The sequence below is a fragment of the Oncorhynchus masou genome, chromosome 12 (assembly GCF_036934945.1).
Source record: "Oncorhynchus masou masou isolate Uvic2021 chromosome 12, UVic_Omas_1.1, whole genome shotgun sequence".
Classification (NCBI taxonomy): domain Eukaryota; kingdom Metazoa; phylum Chordata; class Actinopteri; order Salmoniformes; family Salmonidae; genus Oncorhynchus; species Oncorhynchus masou.
Genome location: NC_088223.1, coordinates 49,766,899 through 49,790,078, shown reverse-complemented (window position 1 = coordinate 49,790,078; position 23,180 = coordinate 49,766,899). Strand labels below are relative to the sequence as shown.

General features: G+C 42.2%; 1 protein-coding gene across 2 annotated transcripts; it reads left to right on the top strand.

Moving 5' to 3' along the window:
• The first annotated feature begins 992 nt into the window (after positions 1-992).
• On the top strand, positions 993-23,050 carry LOC135550280 (fibroblast growth factor 13-like). Of its 2 annotated transcripts, XM_064980940.1 has the most exons (6): positions 993-1,075; positions 1,491-1,613; positions 16,398-16,508; positions 16,716-16,819; positions 19,042-19,240; positions 19,812-23,050. In XM_064980940.1, exons 2-6 carry the CDS (start codon positions 1,556-1,558, stop codon positions 19,952-19,954), a joined length of 615 nt encoding a protein of 204 aa, XP_064837012.1. In that variant the 5' UTR covers positions 993-1,075; positions 1,491-1,555; the 3' UTR covers positions 19,955-23,050. The 2 variants fall into 2 exon arrangements, with proteins under 2 accessions (XP_064837012.1, XP_064837013.1); XM_064980941.1 differs by lacking the exons at positions 993-1,075; positions 1,491-1,613 and adding an exon at positions 12,367-13,046.
• The last annotated feature ends 130 nt before the right edge of the window (positions 23,051-23,180 follow it).

The following is a 23,180-nucleotide window of genomic DNA, read 5'->3' as shown; positions in this document are numbered from 1 at the left end:
TCAGAATCCTATTAGTGTATTAAGGAAAAAAATCCTTAAGAATGTAACATAAATATATATACAATTCCCATCAACAAAATGTATTTAAATCCTATACGAGAACAAAAAAAACTCGAAATCCTATAGGACACTATAGGATTCAAATACAAGGATCCAGTTACAATGCAATTAGAATCCAATAGAAAAAATCTCATCAGATTTTGGAACCAGTCCTAACCAGTCAAGATTCTATCCTATAGGATTTTACATACAATAATCTCATTGAAAAATCCTATCAATGTGCTGAAGTCTGTTCCGGACGATGGATCACATATGCCCACTCCGCCGACTGTCTGTGCCCTTCACCACTTTATGTAACCCTCTCTAATATCTGCCTCCCTATCTGTAATTTAATCTGTCCTATCAAAAAAAAAATACAATAAAATAACTCAGATCTCCCCCCCAAAAAAGTCAGTTGGCCTTATGCCTAATAAACCCAGTCAATCTACTCTGCCCTCAATCTTGTAGGCTGTAGTTTAGAGCCAGTTACTCTTGATTGGTTCGTTAGTATAAGAACTAAATGGACCTCAGAAAGTCATAATGATCATGACAGGAAAGAAAGCCAAGACTAAGATAATAAAATGTTCTAAGTAGGCTTACCACTAAATACGTTTGATTATATAAGCACTCGTAGTCGTGATAATCACAACAACCTAAAACGAAGAAGTATTGACAGATGATGATGATGATGATGATTCTGATCACGATGATGATGATGATGATGATGATTAGGCTGTCACGCGTTATTGAAGTCCTTTTTGGAAGAGGCTAGTGCCTGTATTGGAAGTAATAATACAAATACGGGGAGTAATTCATGCATTTCAGATGATTTAAATGTCGTTTTATTCATTTTGACTGTTTTGTTTCAAGAAATCTCTTTAAACAACTTGACACTTGCACTGTGAAGTTGGCTCCTTGGAATCTTGAGTCCCGGATAGTGTTCTTCAGAGTCTCGCAGGCGCGGACCTGTGTGGCTGAGTGGCGGCTGCGTTGTCGGTTCTTGTGGAAGGACACCGAGGGAGGTTACTCAATCTTGGTAAACTACCTCCGTTCACTTGTCATTTTGTATCACCTGCTATCAATTTGACACCTTAGAAATATGATCATTTGTATCAATGTGTGTATGTCTCGGTTATGGCAGTTTTGCTTTGCTTGCAAAAACGTGGCGGAGTGGTCTGAGTATCGAACTGTTTAATGTGGTTTACAACAATGCTGAAAATATCTTCTTTAATGTTACATTAAGATTACGTGTTTTACTGGACACTGAATTCACATGGTAAATTATGTTTTATATATTACCTCTCAATAAATCAAGTCAGCAGACTCCCTGGCTAAACGACCAGTAGTTTACGGTCAAGTAGCTTATCCTTAGTGTTTTTGTGCCACAGAGCCCCACCTGATGATAAATAAAAAAAATCTGAAACCGCTTTACATATTCTTGTAATTCGAAGGAGAACCAGTGTGGCGTTGTTCTGCTGGGTTGAAGCTTCATTGTGCGATTTACCAAGACGGCTCTATGAGTGCGAAAACGGCGAAACAAGTGACAAAGGAGGAAAAGGAACATGCAACCAGAGGTGAGTGATCAGCCTACCTAAATGACAGAATGTATAGCCTTTATGAATGCTTTATGTGACTTTCACTGTAATGTAGGGGTTTAACATGAAGTCGGTTAATGATCTTTCAACTCAACAAATTCAGTGCAACTCATCAATATAATATCACAACGGTTTTGACTATTATCAAGGTTACCTACACACAGTCGATATGATATGCAAATAACAAGGAGAAACGACTGGATAAAAATGTAAACAGTGTAGGCTAAACAGAATATGCCGTGTGCATGGAGAGGAGAGGAGAGACAGACACCCGGTCTGTTATGACAACTGTAGTGCGTAATGGAGAGGTTATGGTGGTTCACTGCGAGGTGCGCGTTCTGGACAAATATTTATGTCATGAACAGAATCTCCGCGGGAAACGCCGCAATGGAAGCTGGGAAAATAAAATTGCCATGGAGACAAAGGAGGTAGTAGACCGCGAGTTCTCACTGCTTTCACTACAGGGAGTACACCAAATGATGTATATAAACCCTGGATTGCTGATTCTATGTATTGGCCATTGAGAGGCTTTGAAGCCACCGGTCGGCCATGTTGACACTCCCCAGTTAATGTATTTAAGTATTTTTTTGTTGTAGTGGGGACAGTAAAATTAGTAATCTCTAAAAAAATATATTTGTATATATTTTTCCCTTTTGCATTTTTAAGTTTGCAATAACTTGTCTGAAATAGAATACATGTGCCAAAAAAAGAATGTAGACGTTAATAAATGCATTTCTATTAGATTCCAAAATATTTTTACACTGTGGGGGAGTGCAAAGATGGAGGCACGGTGGCTTCAACACAGCGCCCCTTAATAGTCATCTAGTATATATATATAATTCATTGAGTAGACCTCTACAGGGAGTAGACCTAACAGGGTTTAGACCAGGAGCTCTCATAATGACATCATATTCATACATTAGAAAAACAATGGTTCATTCATAGCATTCACATGACTAGAATGACTAAATAGTAGCCTAGGTGGCAACTAGGTAATTGTAGCTACTCAGAGTAAGGATAAATCAAAACAGTTATCTTGTAAGGGTACAACAAAACATCTCTGCTCTCTCTCTCTCTTTGTCTCTCGCTCTCTCTCTTTCTCTGGTAGAAGGTTAGATGCCATTTAGACAGTTTCTAAGGATCCCAAAGGATCTTGGATTTTTAGACTTTGCAGCGGATTAAGTTATTGTAGACTGTAGACACAAAGTAATTTAACGTTTATAAAATCATGTGAATTAAGGAGGTTAAATAAAGTGCAGATAAAGGAACAGAACAGTTGATAACATAAGGATTTGAAGTTGAGATGATGCCACTTTCAATTGCCTTTTTCCTTAAAGGATACTAAAGGTGGGGATCTTCGGGAATGTTTCAGCTCAACATCCATACTCGATTTTTCCAAACTGACTGTCAAAGGGGTGTTTTGTGTTGTGTTTCAGGCTCCAACATCTTCTATAAACAAATGTTTTTATATATATATTTTTGTCCCATATGAATTGGTGCTTTAAAGCCCTGTTCTACGCTTTAGACATGAACACAAGTGACTGTCAATTGTGACAGCGTAAGCCACATTATTGTGGACTGTTATTCAGCAGATGGAGGTCTGCCTCTGCCCATAGCCACAGCAGACCCTAGGGCTGCAAGACTGCTGTCTCTCACCGCCCACTGATCATGTGTGGACACTAACATATCTATCCTGACAGTTTATCATCAGCATTAAAGTGTAGGAAGCTGGAGATAATGTAACTCACCGCAATTTAACTACATGCATATATTTTTGGATTCTGATTATTACCGTTTCAACGTATCCATTTATGCCAACTGATCATTTATCCAAAAACACAAAGCAAATTTTGTATGGACAAAGTAGAAGTATCAAAAAGGCTTTTGTGGAAGACATTTAAATCCCATTTACACTAAAAACCCTCTGTCTAAACTCCTTCGCCACAGGGTTACACATGACAGGATCCCATCGACATGTATCTTGGCAGCACATTCACTCATTCTGAGTACTGCCAGTGCCTAGTCACAATTTAATTTTCCAGGCCAAATGGTGTGCATTACCTCCAGAAGAAAGATGCTCGGGCAAAAAGATAATGGACACGGGTGTTCTTCCTTGATCTCGCAGGATATTCTGCTGTCTCTGGTGAGAGAGGGTTATATAAATCCACGTCTTACTGTGTGTACAGTATGTGTATTGTTGGTGCACAATCAAACAAATTTTATGGTAGGATATATTATAACCACGGTGCAAGACCCTGGATTATGTTCGGTTACGGCAGGATTCTAGCCAATCTGTGGAGGTGGTGATTATTGTGTCCCCCTGCCGTAATACGTGTCACAAAATCTTCTGCTGTCGATTGAAGCAAGCCATCAGAATGGGAAGAGAAATCTCTCCTGGGGGTTTGTCCATGAAAATGTCATGTTTGCACCTGGTTTGTCTTTTTGATAGACATCTTTGGGCTTTGCTTGAATTCAGTTGTCCTTTGAATGGCATGTTGGTGTCATTCAACAGGATTAGGATGTGCTTTTTTCCCAGCATTGGAACCCCCCTAACCCCAGCCTGGATGCACCACAGTAAACCTTCAATGCTTTTAGCATTGGAACCCCCCTAACCCCAGCCTGGATGCACCACAGTAAACCTTCAATGCTTTTTTCCCAGCATTGGAACCCCCCTAACCCCAGCCTGGATGCACCACAGTAAACCTTCAATGCTTTTAGCATTGGAACCCCCCAAACCCCAGCCTGGATGCACCACAGTAAACCTTCAATGCTTTTTTCCTGGCATTGGAACCCCCTAACCCCAGCCTGGATGCACCACAGTAAACCTTCAATGCTTTTCCCCGGCATTGGAACCCCCTAACCCCAGCCTGGATGCACCACAGTAAACCTTCAATGCTTTTCCCGGCATTGGAACCCCCCTAACCCCAGCCTGGATGCACCACAGTAAACCTTCAATGCTTTTCCCCGGCATTGGAACCCCCTAACCCCAGCCTGGATGCACCACAGTAAACCTTCAATGCTTTTCCCCGGCATTGGAACCCCCTAACCCCAGCCTGGATGCACCACAGTAAACCTTCAATGCTTTTCCCCGGCATTGGAACCCCCTAACCCCAGCCTGGATGCACCACAGTAAACCTTCAATGCTTTTCCCCGGCATTGGAACCCCCTAACCCCAGCCTGGATGCACCACAGTAAACCTTCAATGCTTTTCCCCAGCATTGGAACCCCCTAACCCCAGCCTGGATGCACCACAGTAAACCTTCAATGCTTTTTCCCGGCATTGGAACCCCCTAACCCCAGCCTGGATGCACCACAGTAAACCTTCAATGCTTTTCCCCAGCATTGGAACCCCCTAACCCCAGCCTGGATGCACCACAGTAAACCTTCAATGCTTTTTCCCGGCATTGGAACCCCCTAACCCCAGCCTGGATGCACCACAGTAAACCTTCAATGCTTTTCCCCAGCATTGGAACCCCCTAACCCCAGCCTGGATGCACCACAGTAAACCTTCAATGCTTTTCCCCAGCATTGGAACCCCCTAACCCCAGCCTGGATGCACCACAGTAAACCTTCAATGCTTTTTCCCGGCATTGGAACCCCCTAACCCCAGCCTGGATGCACCACAGTAAACCTTCAATGCTTTTTCCCGGCATTGGAACCCCCTAACCCCAGTCTGGATGCACCACAGTAAACCTTCAATGCTTTTTCCCGGCATTGGAACCCCCTAACCCCAGTCTGGATGCACCACAGTAAACCTTCAATGCTTTTTCCCGGCATTGGAACCCCCTAACCCCAGCCTGGATGCACCACAGTAAACCTTCAATGCTTTTTCCCCGGCATTGGAACCCCCTAACCCCAGTCTGGATGCACCACAGTAAACCTTCAATGCTTTTTCCCGGCATTGGAACCCCCTAACCCCAGCCTGGATGCACCACAGTAAACCTTCAATGCTTTTTCCCCGGCATTGGAACCCCCTAACCCCAGTCTGGATGCACCACAGTAAACCTTCAATGCTTTTTCCCCGGCATTGGAACCCCCTAACCCCAGCCTGGATGCACCACAGTAAACCTTCAATGCTTTTTCCCGGCATTGGAACCCCCAACCCCAGCCTGGATGCACCACAGTAAACCTTCAATGCTTTTTTCCTGGCATTGGAACCCCCCTAACCCCAGCCTGGATGCACCACAGTAAACCTTCAATGCTTTTTTCCTGGCATTGGAACCCCCCTAACCCCAGCCTGGATGCACCACAGTAAACCTTCAATGCTTTTAGCATTGGAACCCCCCAAACCCCAGCCTGGATGCACCACAGTAAACCTTCAATGCTTTTTCCCAGCATTGGAACCCCCGTAACCCAAGCCTGGATGCACCGCAGTAAACCTTCGATGCTTTTTCCCAGCATTGGAACCCCCGTAACCCCAGCCTGGATGCACCACAGTAAACCTTCAATGCTTTTGTCCCGGCATTGGAACCCCCCTAACCCCAGCCTGGATGCACCACAGTAAACCTTCAATGCTTTTTTTCCTTCAAGGGAGAAGTAGTAGGTGATGATGTCTTGGACCACATTTTTGTTTGTACATAAAGTGTGTCAGAGTAGTAGTGCTGATCCTAGAACAGTACTCATATCCTGACCCACTTTATGAATATGGACCCTGGAGCCCCACTCACTCCTAAATGATTTTACTTTCATTTGGCTCCATCTAGTGGAGAGTGTTCCAGTTTGACGAGTTACAACTCAACGGGGATAAGTTATCACCAGTTTGTAATACTGCACATAAGAGGGCATACCTGGTATGCTGGTGTCCTTATAGCCTACCTTGAAAATACAATCTGTAGACTAAAGAATCTGAATCGGATTGGAAAAGAACGCACCTGCCCTGAGATTAAGTTAAATGGTAGAGATTTAATGGTAGAAATGAATGGAAATAGTTTCCGGGAAGCTGGCTATTGTGTCTACCTTGAAGTTTTCCCCCCAATGACTGTGGAAATGTTTATGTTTGTGGTCAGTTAGACTTTCTATTAGAGTTATCTAATGATAGACAGGGTTGCAAATATGACTGCAGCTTACAGATTGTAGTTTTATATACTATATAGCCCACTCCCCACACTAATTATGACTCATTCTAATTATTGAAAGATCTTTTTTTCATTTGATCATTTCTCTAATGCAAAACCGTTGGCCTATTGTTCACCAGGATGACGACCATCTGTGTCGTAACTGGAAGAAAGAGCATGTTAATATAACTGCCCCGAGCTGTAGGCCTAATAAGACTTCCTTATTACTTCTGGATTTAATGAGTTGCGAGTAAAATCTTTAAAGCTGGAATCCTTTAATGGTGAAACTGCCACGTTCGTTTGCGATATTACAACAAAGAAGTTACTCCAGCAAATGAACACTTGCAATAGAACAGAAGCATGTATGTACTGTACATTTTGTTTGCCATGATGCGCAACGTTCCCCCAGCGCTCCCCACCTCTGCTTTCTGCTGTGGGGCAGAAAGTGGCTCTGTTCCCCCCTAGTGCAGAATCCATCTTTAAGGGGGGTGGATTGCTTGTATTGTAGTCTATGTTATGGATACCTGCGATCTATTTGATGTTTAGATCAATTCAGCCATGAAGACATCAATTTCACAGTCCATAACATTCACACTTTACAGTATATTTAATGCCAGGGTGAATAAAATGAACATTTGCCATAACAAAGGATAGACTTCCAAGCCAGTATATGCCACGTTATGTTTGTAAAGGGGTTCCCTTACCTTCCTGCACATCAGCGTAGGCTACAGAGGCCCATTGATATGCATGTTTTTTCCCCCGATCAACGATACCTTGGGATAAATCATTAACGAGTGTTTCTTAAGTCATAATAATGGCCTTCCACTAATGCTCTATAATGATATCCTATCACAACCACGTGCACAGATGTAATGGATGGAATGGCTTTGAGAATTGTCGGTTTAAACTTCGGAAAGTCCTGCTGAAACAAAGGACTCTTCCTTGGCGAAGCATGACTTTCCCTCTGCGGAGATCAGCATTAGGTACGCTCACTTAAATACGTTTTATTGTTAAAATATAGAATAATCTTTGTGTTTTTAAAATAAAATAGCAAAAAATGAGTTTTGGGGGGGGAGGAGGCCCCGATTTAGCTAAAAAGTGTCGTACTTTTCCCATTCAATTCAATCAAATATTAGGCCTAGTCCACACTCTTAGCAAAAAGGATTTCAAAAGGGTTCTTCGACTGTCTCCATGGGAGAACCATTTTTTGTTCAGGTAGAACCCTTTTGGGTTCCATGTAGACTATCTGTGAAAAGGGTTCTTCATGGAACCCAAAAAGGATCTATGTGGAACCAAAAGGGTTTTTACCTGGAACCAAAATGTGTTCTTCAAAGAGTTATCCTATGGGGACAGCCGCAGAACCCTTTTAGGTTCTAGATAGCACCTTCCATTCTAAGAGTGTACTGAGCCTACATAGCCTAATGCTCTTGTTGGCATACTGTAGGTTGAAATAGGTTGACGTAGTTTTCCCCTCCTGGAGTGCCTGTTGTGAGTATGAGTGCTGTCTACGGTGCTGATCTTAGAGTAACGGTTCCTGTCCATTGTGCTGAGCTCAGAGGTAACATCCCTGTCCCTGGTGCTGATCTTGTGACGTTTTTGCTCACGGTGCTAATGTAGTGACATTCCCTGTCAAATATAATTTAATAGGTATTTCATAGAAATAGTAGTGTACGTTTGCGCTGTCCACGGTGCTAAAGTTAAGTGACGCTCCCTGTCCAAGGCACTGAAGTCATAAGTGATACTCCCTTTCCAATGTCCGGAAGTTATAAATGACGCTCCCTGTCCAAGGTGCTGAAGTGACATTTTGTTGCCTTCCTGCGATATGTGATGTTAAAACATTTATCTATTCACAGTTTAACTGTTGTTGTTGGTATGGGTGAGGTTGTTATTTTACTGTTGATACGAGAAGGCAAGAATTAGGTCATTCTAAGTGTGAGTGATTCTCTATGAACTGCAGGTGACGCAATTGAAGAAATTATCTGTGTTAAGGGCCTTAGAGAAGGCAATTGAAGAAATTATCTGTGTTAGGGGCCTTAGAGAAGGCAATTGAAGAAATGATCTGTGTTAGGGGCCTTAGAGAAGGCAATTGAACACCAGAGGAACGCAAACAGAAAATCAAAACAACAGTGCCACTAGTATAAACCTAGATTTATACCACGAATCAAGCAACTAAAGGGCTTTAAAGTAGGGTTATCATTTTATGGAAATCATTCATCCAAATACAAAGAAAGTTATAGTAGGGGAAAGTTATACAAGCCTACGTGGACATTTTATTTCACATTAGATCTCATTAAATCTCAATCAAAGGATATGATTGGTTATGCTTTAATTATTCATCCAAATAAAACCAGGAGACGCCACTCATTGATCCTCGACCTTTCATTGACCTGAAAGGACCTATAGGATATATGGCGCCAAATCCGAAACCACAACTAAATTTAAATGCATTTCAATCTGATGACGGGTGTGGTTGTTACCTGAGTGAAGACAGGCACGGCATTGACGTTAGATAGATTTTACATCAGGATGAAGACCTATAACAGTCCTTCTGCAAACCGATGAGATCTCGGTTTATGTTCTCGGTGCTTCGGGAATGCACCGATTGAATGAACCTTTTGGAAAGTATATTATGCAGATTCATATCACATGACCACATCCCTGTTGGAGAGGGGACAGGGAGCTGAATGAGGCAGGATCTGCCGCAAACAAGTTAGTCTTAGCAGAAAACACTCAACTGGACACACACCTCCCTCTCCTGATTAGTTTTGCGATGAGGACATATGCGACATCAGAGCTATCTATATATATCCCTGGATTTATACGATACAACGTTTTCTTTAATTGTTTTTGGATCAGCGTCTCATGCCTGTCATATGCTTATATTCAGTTACCTGTTTCTCCTAATCAATTTGGACAAGACTCCTGTCTATTGCGCAATTCATACCGCAGAGTTAGGGAGGTGAAAGGAGTAATGGCACCACTAGTATTCTGCCAGCAGCACAAGTTATGGCGTCACTTTTATATGGTCATGAGGAAACCTTCAAAATATAAGCCCACCACTTTTCAACATCATTTTCATTCAGCCATGAAGACATCAATGTGACAGTCCATGACATTATCCATTTACAGTACATTTAATGCCAGGGTGAATAAAATGAACATTTGCCATAACAAAGGATAGACTTCTAAGCCAGTATATGTTTGTAAAGGGGTTCGTTTACCTTCCTGCATGTGAGGTTGAAAAGTGTCCGAATTGCCCTTTAATCATGAAATTATATTTAAATATACATTTGTTATTTATTTAATGTAGTGGTGGGCACCAATGTTGATAAGTCGATGTGATATCGATATTGTTTGATATCGATATGAGCAAGGCTTATCGTGATGTTGGTTTATTCTTCAGTGTTCTGTAAAAAAAAAAGCTTACATAACTCTTCCTGCATGCGCAACGCCCTCCGACAGACCTTCTCACAGGCCGCTTCTCATTCTTTAAAAACCTCCACTAAAACTGAGACAGGTTCCTTAGCATACTTAGTTGCCTGCTGATGGGCCATCAACTGTGGATGGGTTTCCCATTGTATTTAAAACTGTTTAGATAGGTTTATGCCACCATAACACACCTGGCCCAATAGGAAATCCACAAGCAGTTGTCTGGACTATACAGAAACATTCCACACAGTCGCAATGTGTTATTCTACAAACCGACATATCAATATTGAATCGAAAAATGCAATTGATGTCGATATAGATTTTCCATATCGGTGCCCATCATTCATTGTATTTATTTATTCAATGAGTGATTGAAACGAATCATAGAGTGTGTTAGACCATGCATTTTTAGCCATTTAAACATTTTATGAACGTATCCCAGTGTGTTAAAACGGGAATTAACTGACACTTTTTATTAAATCAATTCCAGTGCTTCTCATAATATTTTCTCTTTCGACTGTTATTGTGGATTGTCTGACGCAATGCACTTTAAACTCAGATAAAAATGTCTTTGCTGACCTTCATAGACAATCACCATAATATAGATTGTAAATGATCTTCACTCTGTTATTGTTTTTGAAAACGAGTTAATAAACCTTTACTGTATACTGCTAACCTTGTTAGATAAGCAACACATAAAGGCCTGTAACTTGTAAATAATTGTGTCCATTGCTGTTCAGAAAGCGTGATTATACTGTGTACTAATAGCCTGGTTGATATTAATTACGTTCACCTTGTAAATAAACACGATTTTCATTTTTAATAAAATGTTTGCAAGGTGCGTTTGTTTTTTGAGTGTTGATAGTTCTGTGTGTATATCGGCATTGACTTCAGGACCACGGATAGCACCAGATCATTGTAAGGCGGTTTAACCTACAATGTTCCTATTAAGTAGTTGAATTACTGAGGGTTGTTGATAGAAGTCGTCCTCATACATTTCAGACCCACCATTTCACAACACTTAAAAAAAAAAATCTACAGTCAAAAATGTCTTCGGTGTTTCAAGTTCAGCGTCATCAATGAATTGCAGTGCATTGAGGAGAAAGAGAAGAATGTGCCGCTGGGTATTTAGACCACAGTCCCTCATTAAATGGCACCATATATAGATAAACTATATGATGTATCTTTCTCTATAAGCCCATATGTAATTGCTGGGGACCAATGGATTGGTTGTATTAGAAAGTCCTGCTGGGTATTTAGATCACATTTCCTCATGAAATAACACCATACAAAGATTCTACAGACCCCACTGAGTAATCCCAACCCCCTTTTTACCTCGGCACATTGGATCGCTTTTTCTATATAAGCCAATATGTAATTCATACACAGTGTATGGATAGGGTGGATTAAGGAGTCACTAGCTGTCACGTTCTGACCTTTATTTCCTTTGTTTTGTCTTTATTTACTATGGTCAGGGCGTGAGTTGGGTGGGCAGTCTATGTTTGTTTGTTCTATATTTTGGGTATTTCTATGTTTCGGCCTAGTATGGTTCTCAATCAGAGGCAGGTGTCATTATTTGTCTCTGATTAAGAATCATACTTAGGTAGCCTGGGTTTCAATGTGTGTTTGTGGGTGATTGTTCCTGTCTCTGTGTCTGCACCAGATAGGACGGTTTGGGGGTTTCACATTTCTTGTTTTTGTAAGTTTGTTCATGTTAAGTGATTTATTAAAACATGAATCAAAATAACCACGCTGCGCTTTGGTCCGCCTCTCCGTCAATGGAAGAAATCCCTTACACGAGCACTCTGTATTAAACCCATTGCCCAGACCAATTTAAGTTTTGCAGACTCTATTGAGTAATTCCAGTTACATATATTTGTATTTTTTTTTAAAGTGTATTTCTTTATATATATATAGTCTACACAATAGCTTTCAACGTACCAGTATTGGTGTAAGCCTTCTAAAGTGGTTGCAATGCTGTGAAAAACATTTGTACTGCACTAGAGTACTAAATATATATATATTTCTAATGTTTTGCGTGTCTTTGCAGGGGGACTCTTATTTTTAAATAAAATAAAAACCTGTGCTCTTGCAGCCAGCATAATATCCTGCTGCTAGGAGAACGGTAATAGAGGAACCTCTGCACCAAAATGAGGCTAGACTCTCTCTCTCTCTTTCTCTCTTTCTCTCTCTTCACAGCATAACATACATGATTTTTATACCTCATGGCTTTAACAGGTTCTATTTACCGTAAGCCATACTGTACGTGGCATTGGCTCCAACTCGGAGGAGAGGATTGCTTGTGGTTGCTGCATCAATGGCACACACAACTATGGCAAGAGTTGTTTCATTGACTGAAAAACAATTTGAGGACTGCATTTTTCTCACGTAAAGTGGAACCATCACAGCCATGGTGTGCATGCAAGAGAAGCTGCAGTGATCAACAACAAATCAAATGTATGAATTGGAGGGACGAGCTGTTGATTCACAGCTGAAGGTTTCTCTGCTTGGACTATTCAGAATCTTCTTTTCCAGCTTTGACAATTAAAATGTGTCGGCTAATATAATGCTTTTATTACACACTTGAAGGCTATCATGGATTATTTGGTTGACTTAAAAACAATACTACAAAGACTGCATTGGATAATATTCATTGTTTGGTGAGCGGAGGATCTCACATTTTCTCCTGGGACGTTTTGTCATCACCAAGCCGCCAAGCTGGCTATGGCCGCGGCGATCGCCAGCTCCCTCATTCGGCAGAAGAGGCAGGCGAGGGAGCGGGAGAAGGCGAATGCCTGCCGCTGCGCAAGCAGTCCGGATAATTGCAAAGCAGGGGACAGGGGACCCTGTGAGAAACCGAGCAAGCTGAACGTGTTCTCACGCGTCAAACTCTTTGGCTCTAAGAAACGGAAGAGAATAAGGCGACCAGGTGTGATCTTTCGACTTAACACAAAAAAACGGTTATCATAACCATCATCATCATCAGCGGTGTAGTGATGCCTGGAGAAGTGGGTATACTTTCATTTTGCTAATCACTTCCCAAACGGTCAGCCCGGAAAAAGGAAAGGTGCCCTGTGTGAAAAAGTCTATGAGCAACAGTGACATACACTCTGAATGACCTAAAATGATGAATCCCATATTGGTCTCTCACAGTCAGGCCAACCCAAGCCGTACTGTGCAATTAGGCTAATTGTAGGCCTACCATTGAAACAGATAAATGAGGCTGTCAGAAATGTACAGGTTTAGCATTTTTCCCATTTTCTTCAGGTTTTTGGTCTCACAGTCACACTTTTTTAATAGAAAAAAAACGAGAACATTTCATGTTCTAAGTCGATAACAAACCTTAAACCACATCAGGAGACCATTTTTGAGGTTTGGGAAAAATCTAAAAATGTTAGATTTTTAAGTGTAGTTACCCTTTAATTCAAGTGTGCAGGCACCGAGCACTGTTGTTTGGTTCGTGGTGTTTCTGTAGCACATAAGATGGAGATTGCAAAATAAATTGCCAATGGATTGATGCAAATAATCATGATATCATTCTGCCAGGTAGGCTACTTTGTAGCTATTTAATATTTAATTGTTGAAACCTGAATGTTTTACCTTGCTTTAAAGTAGCCTATAGCCAAAATCCCACCATAGAAACATGGAGGCAATCATTTTATAAAGACTTCCTCATTATGCGTTCTCCTGTTCTATTGGTTTTCTTTCCACTTTCTTTCATTGTCTAGCAGCCAAAGGCATTATCCTAGTCATATTAGCATCCCATGATAGTTGTTGCATCTTTAGATCCCCCCTCTTCCTAAATTTATGCTCACGTGCAGTACGCATTTTTAGAACAGTATTTATCCGCAAATTGCACTTTGGAACATTTGCACATAAGGCCTACCGCTGCACCTAAAATGTGAACCAATAATAGTTGGCCAACATTTTAAGATAAACATTCTGATCTGTTCAATTAGCCTTATTCATTGACAATGGCACGTACCTCCACCACACTACTCTGATACACATCGTGGGGACTACGAAGTGAGTATACGCAATGCCCACTGAAAAACAAGTCGGTATACCCTTCACTACACCACTGATCATCACCACGAACGCCAACAGCACCACTTCTATCCCACTTTAAAGCGTGAAGACCTTGGAGTAATGGCACCTCTGTCCAAATGGTGATGTTATTGCATACAGTGGGGCAAAAAAGTATTTAGTCAGCCACCTATTGTGCAAGTTCTCCCACTTAAAAAGATGAGAGAGGCCTGTAATTTTCATCATAGGTACACTTCAACTATGACAGACAAAATGAGAAGAAAAAAATCCAGAAAATCACATTGTAGGATTTCTAATGAATTTATTTGCAAATTATGGTGGAAAATAAGTATTTGGTCAATAACAAAAGTTTATCTCAATACTTTGTTATATACCCTTTGTTGGCAATGACAGAGGTCAAATGTTTTCTGTAAGCCTTCTCAAGGTTTTCACACACTGTTGCTGGTATTTTGGCCCATTCCTCCATGCAGATCTCCTCTAGAGCAGTGATGTTTTGGGGCTGTTTCTGGGCAACACGAACTTTCAACTCCCTCCAAAGATTTTCTATGGGGTTGAGACCTGGAGACTGTCTAGGCCACTCGAGGACCTTGAAATGCTTCTTACGAAGCCACTCCTTCGTTGCCCGGGCGGTGTGTTTGGGATCATTGTCATGCTGAAAGACCCAGCCACGTTTCATCTTCAATGCCCTTGCTGATTGAAGGAGGTTTTCACTCAAAATCTCACGATACATGGGCCCATTCATTCTTTCCTTTACACGGATCAGTCGTCCTGGTCCCTTTGCAGAAAAACAGCCCCAAAGCATGATGTTTCCACCACCATGCTTCACAGTAGGTATGGTGTTCTTTGGATGCAACTTCAGCATTCTTTGTTCTCCAAACACAACAAGTTGAGTTTTTACCAAAAAGTTACATTTTGGTTTCATCTGACCATATGACATTCTCCCAATCCTCTTCTGGATAATCCAAATGCTCTCTAGCAAACTTCAAACGGGCCTGGACATGTACTGGCTTAAGCAGAGGGACACGTCTGGCACTGCAGGATTTGAGTCCCTGGCGGCGTAGTGTGTTACTGATGGTAGGCTTTGTTACTTTGGTCCCAGCTCTCTGCAGGTCATTCGCTTGGTCCCCCCGTGTGGCTCTGGGATTTTTGCTCACCGTTCTTGTGATCATTTTGACCCCACGGGGTGAGATCTTGCGTGGAGCCCCAGATCGAGGGAGATTGTCAGTGGTCTTGTATGTCTTCCATTTCCTAATAATTGCTCCCACAGTTGATTTCTTCAAACCAAGCTGCTTACATATTGCAGATTCAGTCTTCCCAGCCTGGTGCAGGTTTGCAATCTTGTTTCTGGTGTCCTTTGACAGCTCTTTGGTCTTGGCCATAGTGGAGTTTGGAGTGTGACTGTTTGAGGTTGTGGACAGGTGTCTTTTATACTTTTATACAAGTTCAAACAGGTGCCATTAATACAGGTAACGAGTGGAGGACAGAGGAGCCTCTTAAATAAGTTACAGTTCTGTGAGAGCCAGAAATCTTGCTTGTTTGTAGCTGACCAAATACTTATTTTCCACCATAATTTGTAAATAAATTCATTAAAAATCCTACAATGTGATTTTCTGGTTTTCTTTTCTCATTTTGTCTGTCATAGTTGAAGTGTGCAGGCCTCTCTCATATTTTTAAGTGGAAGAACTTGCACAATTGGTGGCTGACTAAATACTTTTTTGCCCCACTGTAAGAAAGACCTTATTTGACAACCTATTCCATCAAACTCTGGTGATCCTGCAAGTCCATGCACTCATCAATTCATTACCTCACTCGAACACTTAAGACACCAGCAATACGTTCAGTGTCATTATCGGATACGTGCACAACACCTTCACACTTCCATGCTTCTGTTGTGCATGAAATTATCATCTAAACAAGAGTTTCATTCAAAATACATTGCACCGTATCCAGAAAGCTAGTGCACCTGTTTTTGAATCTATGAATTAGCTTATTTTTTATTTGTTTTTGCATGGCCGGCCACCACGATCCCAGGTACCCATCACACTGTCTGGGTTTGTGCCATAGTGTGATGTCTATGGGATGCCTGAGGTTCCCCCCTGAAAGTTTACTACTGACTGTGAAGCCGTGGAAAACGAGTAGCGTTGGACTATAGACTTGGCATATGTCCAATCTCTCCTCTCCTCCTCTCTTGCCTCTCCTCCCATTCTCCCATTCTGCCCTGTCGTCTCCACAGAGCCCCAGCTCAAGGGGATAGTGACAAGGCTGTACAGCCGCACAGGCTTCTACCTTCAGATGCAAGCTGATGGAACCATCGATGGAACCAAGGACGAGGACAACAGCCATGGTAGGACTGTGTGCATTTGACTGTGTTTTTGCCTTTAATTCGTGCCGATTTCAGATTATTGTTATGTCGAATTCAAGAAGAAATGTCGGCTTGACTTTTTTTCTCAACCATTTCCTGTAGCTGTATTTTCACTATTGCATATTGAGTATAATGTTTCTCTTATACAGTATACTACGCACACTCTCTCTTTTGTATTCCACATTGCAGCTGTGTTCAACCTCATTCCTGTTGGGCTGCGAGTTGTGGCCATCCAGGGGGTTCAGACCAAACTCTACCTGGCCATGAACAACGATGGCTTCCTGTATACCTCTGTGAGTCTCCTTCCTTCCCAACCACAACATTGGGTCTCCTACACGCGGCACACCGGTTGTACAGCACATTCGGAAAGTATTCAGACCCCTTGACTTTTTCCACATTATGTTACATTTACAGCCTTCTTCTAAAATTGATTAAATAAATGTTTTTCCTCATCAATCTACACATAATAACCCGTCCGGCGAAACTGAGCAATCGGGGGAGAGGGGCCTTGGCCAGGAAGGTGACCAAGAACCCGATGGTCACTCTGACAGAGTTCCAGAGTTCCTCGGTGGAGATGGGAGAAACTCCCAGAAGGACAACCATCTCTGCAGCATTCCACCAATCAGGCCTTTATGATAGAGTAGCCAGACGGAAGCCACTCCTCAGTAAAATGCACATGACAGCCCGCTTGGAGTGTGTCAAAAGGCACCTAAAGGACTCTCAGACCATGAGAAACAACATTCTCTGATCTGATTGAACTATTTGGCCTGAATGCCAAGCGTCATGTCTGGAGAAAACCTGGCACCATCCCTAAGATGATGGTGGTGGCAGCATCATGCTGTGGGGATGTTTTTCAGCGCAGGGACTGAGAGACTAGTCAGGATTGAGGGAAAGATGAACGGAGCAAAGTACAGAGAGATCCTTGATGAAAACCTGCTCCAGAGAACTCAGGACCTCAGAACGTGGTGAAGGTTCACCTTCCAACAGGACAACAACCCTAAATACACAGCCAAGACAACGCAGAAGTGGCTTCGGGACAAGTCTCTGAATGTCCTTGAGTGGCCCAGCCAGAGCCCGGACTTGAACCCGATCTAACATCTCTGGAGAGACCTGAAAATAGCTGTGCAGAGACGCTCCCCATCCAACCTGACAGAGCTTGAGGGGATCTGCAGAGAACAACGGGAGAAACTCCCCAAATACAGATGTGCCAAGCTTGTAGCGTCATACCCAAGAAGACTCGAGGCTGTAATCGCTGCCAAAGGTGCTTCAACAAAGTACTGAGTAAAAGCTCTAAATTTTTATGTAAATGTGATATTTCGGGTTTTTTATTTTTAATACATTTGCAAAAATGTCCCAAACTTTTTTTTTGCTTTGTCATTATGGGGTATTGTGTGTACTGTAGATTGATGAGGGAAACAAGCAATTTAATACAATTTACAATAAGGCTGTAACGTAACAAAATGTGGAAAAAGTCAAGGGTTCTGAATACCTTCCGAAGGCACTATATATCACAGCACAGTAATTACCTGTATTACTGAGCTAGTTGATTACATTGAAAGTCACCTTAACCGCCATGTTAATTCTATTTAAGAATCACTTGCTGTGAAAACACAAGTTGGTTCCATTTGTTATGTCCCCATTGGTAACCTGCATCTTATTGAGAGGGCTGGTTTGTATTCTGGAAGAGTTGCAAGTCACCATGGAGACACATGAGTATGACAATGCTAATGTTAACCATCTCAAGTTGTTCTTGTTTCAGCTTTGGTAAGGTTATATAGCAATCTGGATGGATATTGAATTTCAAACACTTTTTTTAGGTTAATTCATTATGCTTATTATGTGTGTGTGTGTGTGTGTGTTTGTGTGTGTGTCGCTGGATATCTCGTGCCAGAATGTGATTTTGTATCAATCTTTACCAAGGAAAGTATTGACTTTTGTCTGGCAATTGAATGAGTCAGTGTTTTCATAGCGTGCAGTTTAAAAGTCACAATCTGAGCAAGCTGTGAGAGTGATGGATGGCTCATGGTGGCTCCAAAAATCAGAGATTCCCATCCTAGGCTTATTCACATAGTATGGCAAGCGAGTTGATGGATGGCAATTCAGCTCACCAGTCACAACTGAGGTTTTCGCATTGTAGATTTGCTGCTGGGCACTGTGTGGCCGGCCTATCCTGACTTGTACGTAAAAGGTTCCCAAGCATAGAACTAGAATTGGTCACAACTGCATTTTAGCTCAGTCTTCTGTGTCCGCTTTCAACCCGATTCTGTCAGTGTCTCATTCCAGTTAGTTCTTTCCATCCCTTCTGTTGTCATTTACTCCCCCTTTGGGCATTTGATATGAATGGATAGCCTCGTGAGAGTGAAATGGCTGAAACTAGGTGGAGCTTTCTTTCTTCCTCTCTCTCTCTCTCTCTCTCTATGTCTGTCCATCTCTGTTTCCGCTCTCTCTTTATTTATTTTCTCACATACACACATTCCCCCTCCTGTCTCTCTCTCCTCGCTGTCCCCCTCTTTAGGAGCACTTCACCCCGGAGTGTAAATTCAAGGAGTCGGTGTTTGAGAACTACTACGTGACCTACTCCTCCATGCTCTACAGACAGCAGCAGTCAGGCAGGGCCTGGTACCTTGGCCTCAATAAAGAGGGGGTCATCATGAAGGGCAACCATGTGAAGAAGAATAAACCAGCGGCCCACTTCATCCCTAAACCACTGAAAGGCAAGTGGGCCTTTTTCTACGAGGCTTTGTGCGTCTGTGTTGAAGTGTGTTGGTGGGAACCCTGAAATGGCTCGTTAGAAAAACTCACTCTAGTATATTTTCTTTTGCCGTTTTACGGAAGAATGTTTGTCAGAAGCTTAATCAAGTGTTGGGGAAGCTACTCTGGAAATATAGTTTACCAAGCTACCGGTTACTTCACACCGGCATAAGTTCAGCGACACTAAAGAGACCCTTATGAAACACATTGTTTACTTAACTAAAGGTTCTTTGAAAAAGTAGTTTCCGACATCCAAACTACTTTCGATGCCGATAAAGAAAGGAAATTCTGTCTTACTTTATCCATATTTACTTTCTGCAAAAGAAGTAGTGCGTAGTTCCAGTAGTTCGATACACTGGTCCATGGCAAACAAAGTATTTAACTACTGTAAACACCACCAAGATTTGAATGTGGTTCAACTACCACCAAGCTGGAGCAAAATGTAATTACTACTCCCCAACACTGTGCATAATACAGATAACCAGACTTTATCTTTACCAAACGTGAGCTCCTCTCTGCCTCTTTCTCCTCCAGTTGCCATGTACAGAGAACCCTCACTCCATGACCTGACCGAGTTCTCCCGCTCCGGCAGTGGTACTCCCACCAAGAGCCGCAGTGCATCGGCCTTGCTGAACGGAGGAGGGAAGACACTGAGCCAGAACGAGCAGTCCACATAGCTGTGGGGAGTCCGTCTCGGGCAGAGGGCGGCTCTCCCAATCGTACAGTAAGCAGACTCAACTGATCCTCGTCCAACTGATCAGGTGGAGAGCAAGGGAATTAGCTTAGCTTAGCGTGTACTGAAACCACTGTGACAGACTATGACATCATCAATGAAAAAATCCATGGGTTTCTGCGGGTCAAATTTGCTATGAACTTTGATACAAAAGGCCTAAACCATTTTGCTGGTCTGGAGTATATATTCTTCCTTGGATTATTCTTGAGCATATGTAGCGTATTAGCCATGTTTCTCTTTCTCCAAGGGTCTTGAGAGGGAGAGTTACTGGCCAGTAGTTATGTGGTCCGTGATCGGTCGCTTCCATGCCTCCTAAAAAAAAGCTCTTTTTTGGGGTGTTTGAGTCCAAGAAAGGTGTACATATCTACAAGCCTTCTGCATCGGTCCAACTATCTGCCATATACAGTGCTTGCCAGCCATACCAATTGCGTTCATTTGTTCCTGTGTACCAAAGACTCAAACCTGTTTCTCTGGTTTTGCTGAAGACAAAAAAAGTCGGAAAAACTGTGGACTAATCGTACTACATACTATTTACAACATACTGTTTGGCAAAAAAATGTCCTCAATAAGTAACACATTCCAAAATACTAGGCTCACTCATGGTGAAAATGCCTCATCTAATGCACAATTGCGTTGTTTTCCAACCTTCATTCATTTTGGTACAACTCTTCCCCTGATTATCAGCTGTTGCCAAGCACACGTTGGTCTGAAAATATGTTTCTCTCCCCCCCCCCCAATAGCATGTAGCAAACTCGTACTAGATGAAACGTGAAATGACGATGACATCGTGGCATTTAAAGCGAATAACATTTTCGAAATTTGACACCCTATAACACTTTCTGTCGAACGCAAGTAGACTATGAGTAGGACACGGGTAATTGGACACGGCCAATGTGTGGTTTATAGGGACTTGTTTTCACAGACCCTCCTCTGTTTATCTATATTATTTGAAGAGTCTGTTTCCATCTTCGGTTATTACATCCGAATGCCTAACTAGAAACCTCTTGAGTTTTGGGAGATCTTGTTGTTTGAATAAGTCACTTATATCAACCCTTTTACAGCATTGTGTCATTAGTAGGCTCCTTTTCCATTCTAGGGGACTTAGCAAACCATGAACGTAGTTTCATAGTGTATTTAGATGTGTTTCGTCATTTGTTTACGTGTATGTGTATTACGTGCTTGCTTTCGTGTATGTGCAAGGATAATAACATAATCCTCGATTTTTTTTAAATGTACAATCAAGTGGGGGTTATTAGTGAAATGGAGGGCTCTTCCAGATAAAATGATTGTATGTATTCTCCTGCATTGTTTTTTCCTTCCCTGGGGCCAAATGCACTGAACAAAAATATAAATGCAACATGCAACAATTTCAAAGATGTTACTGAGTTACAGTTCATGTATGGAAATCAGTCAATTGAAATAAATTCATTAGGCCCTGATCTATGGATTTCACATGACTGGGAATACAGATATGCATCTGTTGGTCATAGATACCTTTAAAAAAAAGGTAGGGGCATGGATTTAAAAAGAAAACTGTCCGTATCTGGTGTGACCACCATTTGCCTCATGCAGCGTGACACATCTCCTTCACATATAGTTGACCAGGCTGTTGTTAGTGGCCTGTGGAATGTTGCCCCACTCCTCTTCAATGGCTGTGTGAAGTTGCTTGATATTGTTGGGAACTGGAACACACTGTCATACACGTTTATCCAGAGCATCCCACACATGCTCAATGCGTGACATGTCTGGTAAGTATGCAGGCCTTGGAAGAACTCAGACATTTTCAGTTTCCAAGAATTGTGTACAGATCTTTGTGATATGGGACTGTGCATTATCATGCTGAAACATGAGGTGATGGCGGTGGATGAATGGCACGACAATGGGCCTCAGGATCTCGTCACAGTATCTCTGTGCATTCAAACTGCCATCGTTAAAATGCAATTGTGTTCGTTGTCCGTAGCTCATGCCTTCCCATACCGTGACTCCACCTCCACCATGTGGCACTCTGTTCACAACGTTGACATCAGCAAACCGTTCAGCCTCACAACGCCAGACATGCTGTCTGTTAATTGCCCGGTAAAGTTAAAACTGGGACTCATCCGTGAAGAGCACACTTCTCCAGCATCGGAGAAGTCGGTTACGACGCCGAACTGCAGTCATGTCAAGACCCTGGTGAGGCAAACGAGCATGCAGATGAGCTTCCCTGATACGGTTTCTGACAATTTGTGCAAACCCACCTGTCCGGGTGGCTGATGATCAGATGTTCCCACATGTGAAGAACCCGGATGTAGAGGTCCTGGGCTGGCTTGTGAGGCCATTTGGATGTACTGCCAAATTCTCTAAAACAAAAGAGAAATTAACATTCAATTCTCTGGCAACAGCTCTGGTGGACATTCCTGCAGTTAGCATGCCACTTCCTGCAGTTAGCACGCTCTACTCAAAAGTTGAGGCATCTGTGGCATTGTGTTGTGTGACAAAACGGCACATTTTAGAGTGGCCTTTTATTGTCCCCAGCGCAAGGTGCACCTGTGTAATGCACATGCTGTTTAATCAGCTTCTTGATATGCCACATCTGTCAGGTAGATGGATTATCTTGGCAAAGGAGAAAGGCTCAGTAACAGGGATGTAAACCAACATGTGCACAAAACTTGAGAGAAAGAAGCGTTTTGTGTTCGTACCGGAACATTTCAGGGATCTTTTATTTCAGCTCACAAAACACGAGGCCAACGCTTTACATGTTGCGTTTATATTTTTGATCAGTATAGATGCTGATGTCTACCATTTGGTTTGATGCATTGATTTATTGACACTGTTATTGCATGGGAGACTGTGGACCTCTGGGAACTAGCAGCATGATGTACTACTGTAGGTCTAGTGTTCTTATTATCTATCTGTCTTGGACCCTGTGTTCCAGTCTGTACCAGACTACTAGTGAATGATCCATAGCACAGACACACGTTTAATCTGGAACCTTCTTCCAGTTTGTTATTTGTTGTTCTAATGAAAAAGCACTGAATAAAATGTTTATAAGGAAATGTGATTTTGCTTATGCTGTCCCTCTTTTCCACTTGTTGATACTAGTGGCCCCTCCCCAGGTATGAAAGGGTTAAACCGCTGTCATCAGTGCTAATACTGAGACTACAATATCCTGGGCGGTGTAAAATGTCCAT

What these genes read in the sequence shown, in the direction of transcription:
- LOC135550280 (XM_064980941.1), top strand. Translation starts at nt 12,842, where the DNA reads ATGGCCGCGGCGATCGCCAGCTCCCTCATTCGGCAGAAGAGGCAGGCG. An exon ending in GGACGAGGACAACAGCCATG is followed by an intron (nt 16,509 to 16,715) that starts GTAGGACTGTGT and finishes TCCACATTGCAG; the next exon opens with CTGTGTTCAACCTCATTCCT. An exon ending in CATCCCTAAACCACTGAAAG is followed by an intron (nt 19,241 to 19,811) that starts GCAAGTGGGCCT and finishes TTTCTCCTCCAG; the next exon opens with TTGCCATGTACAGAGAACCC.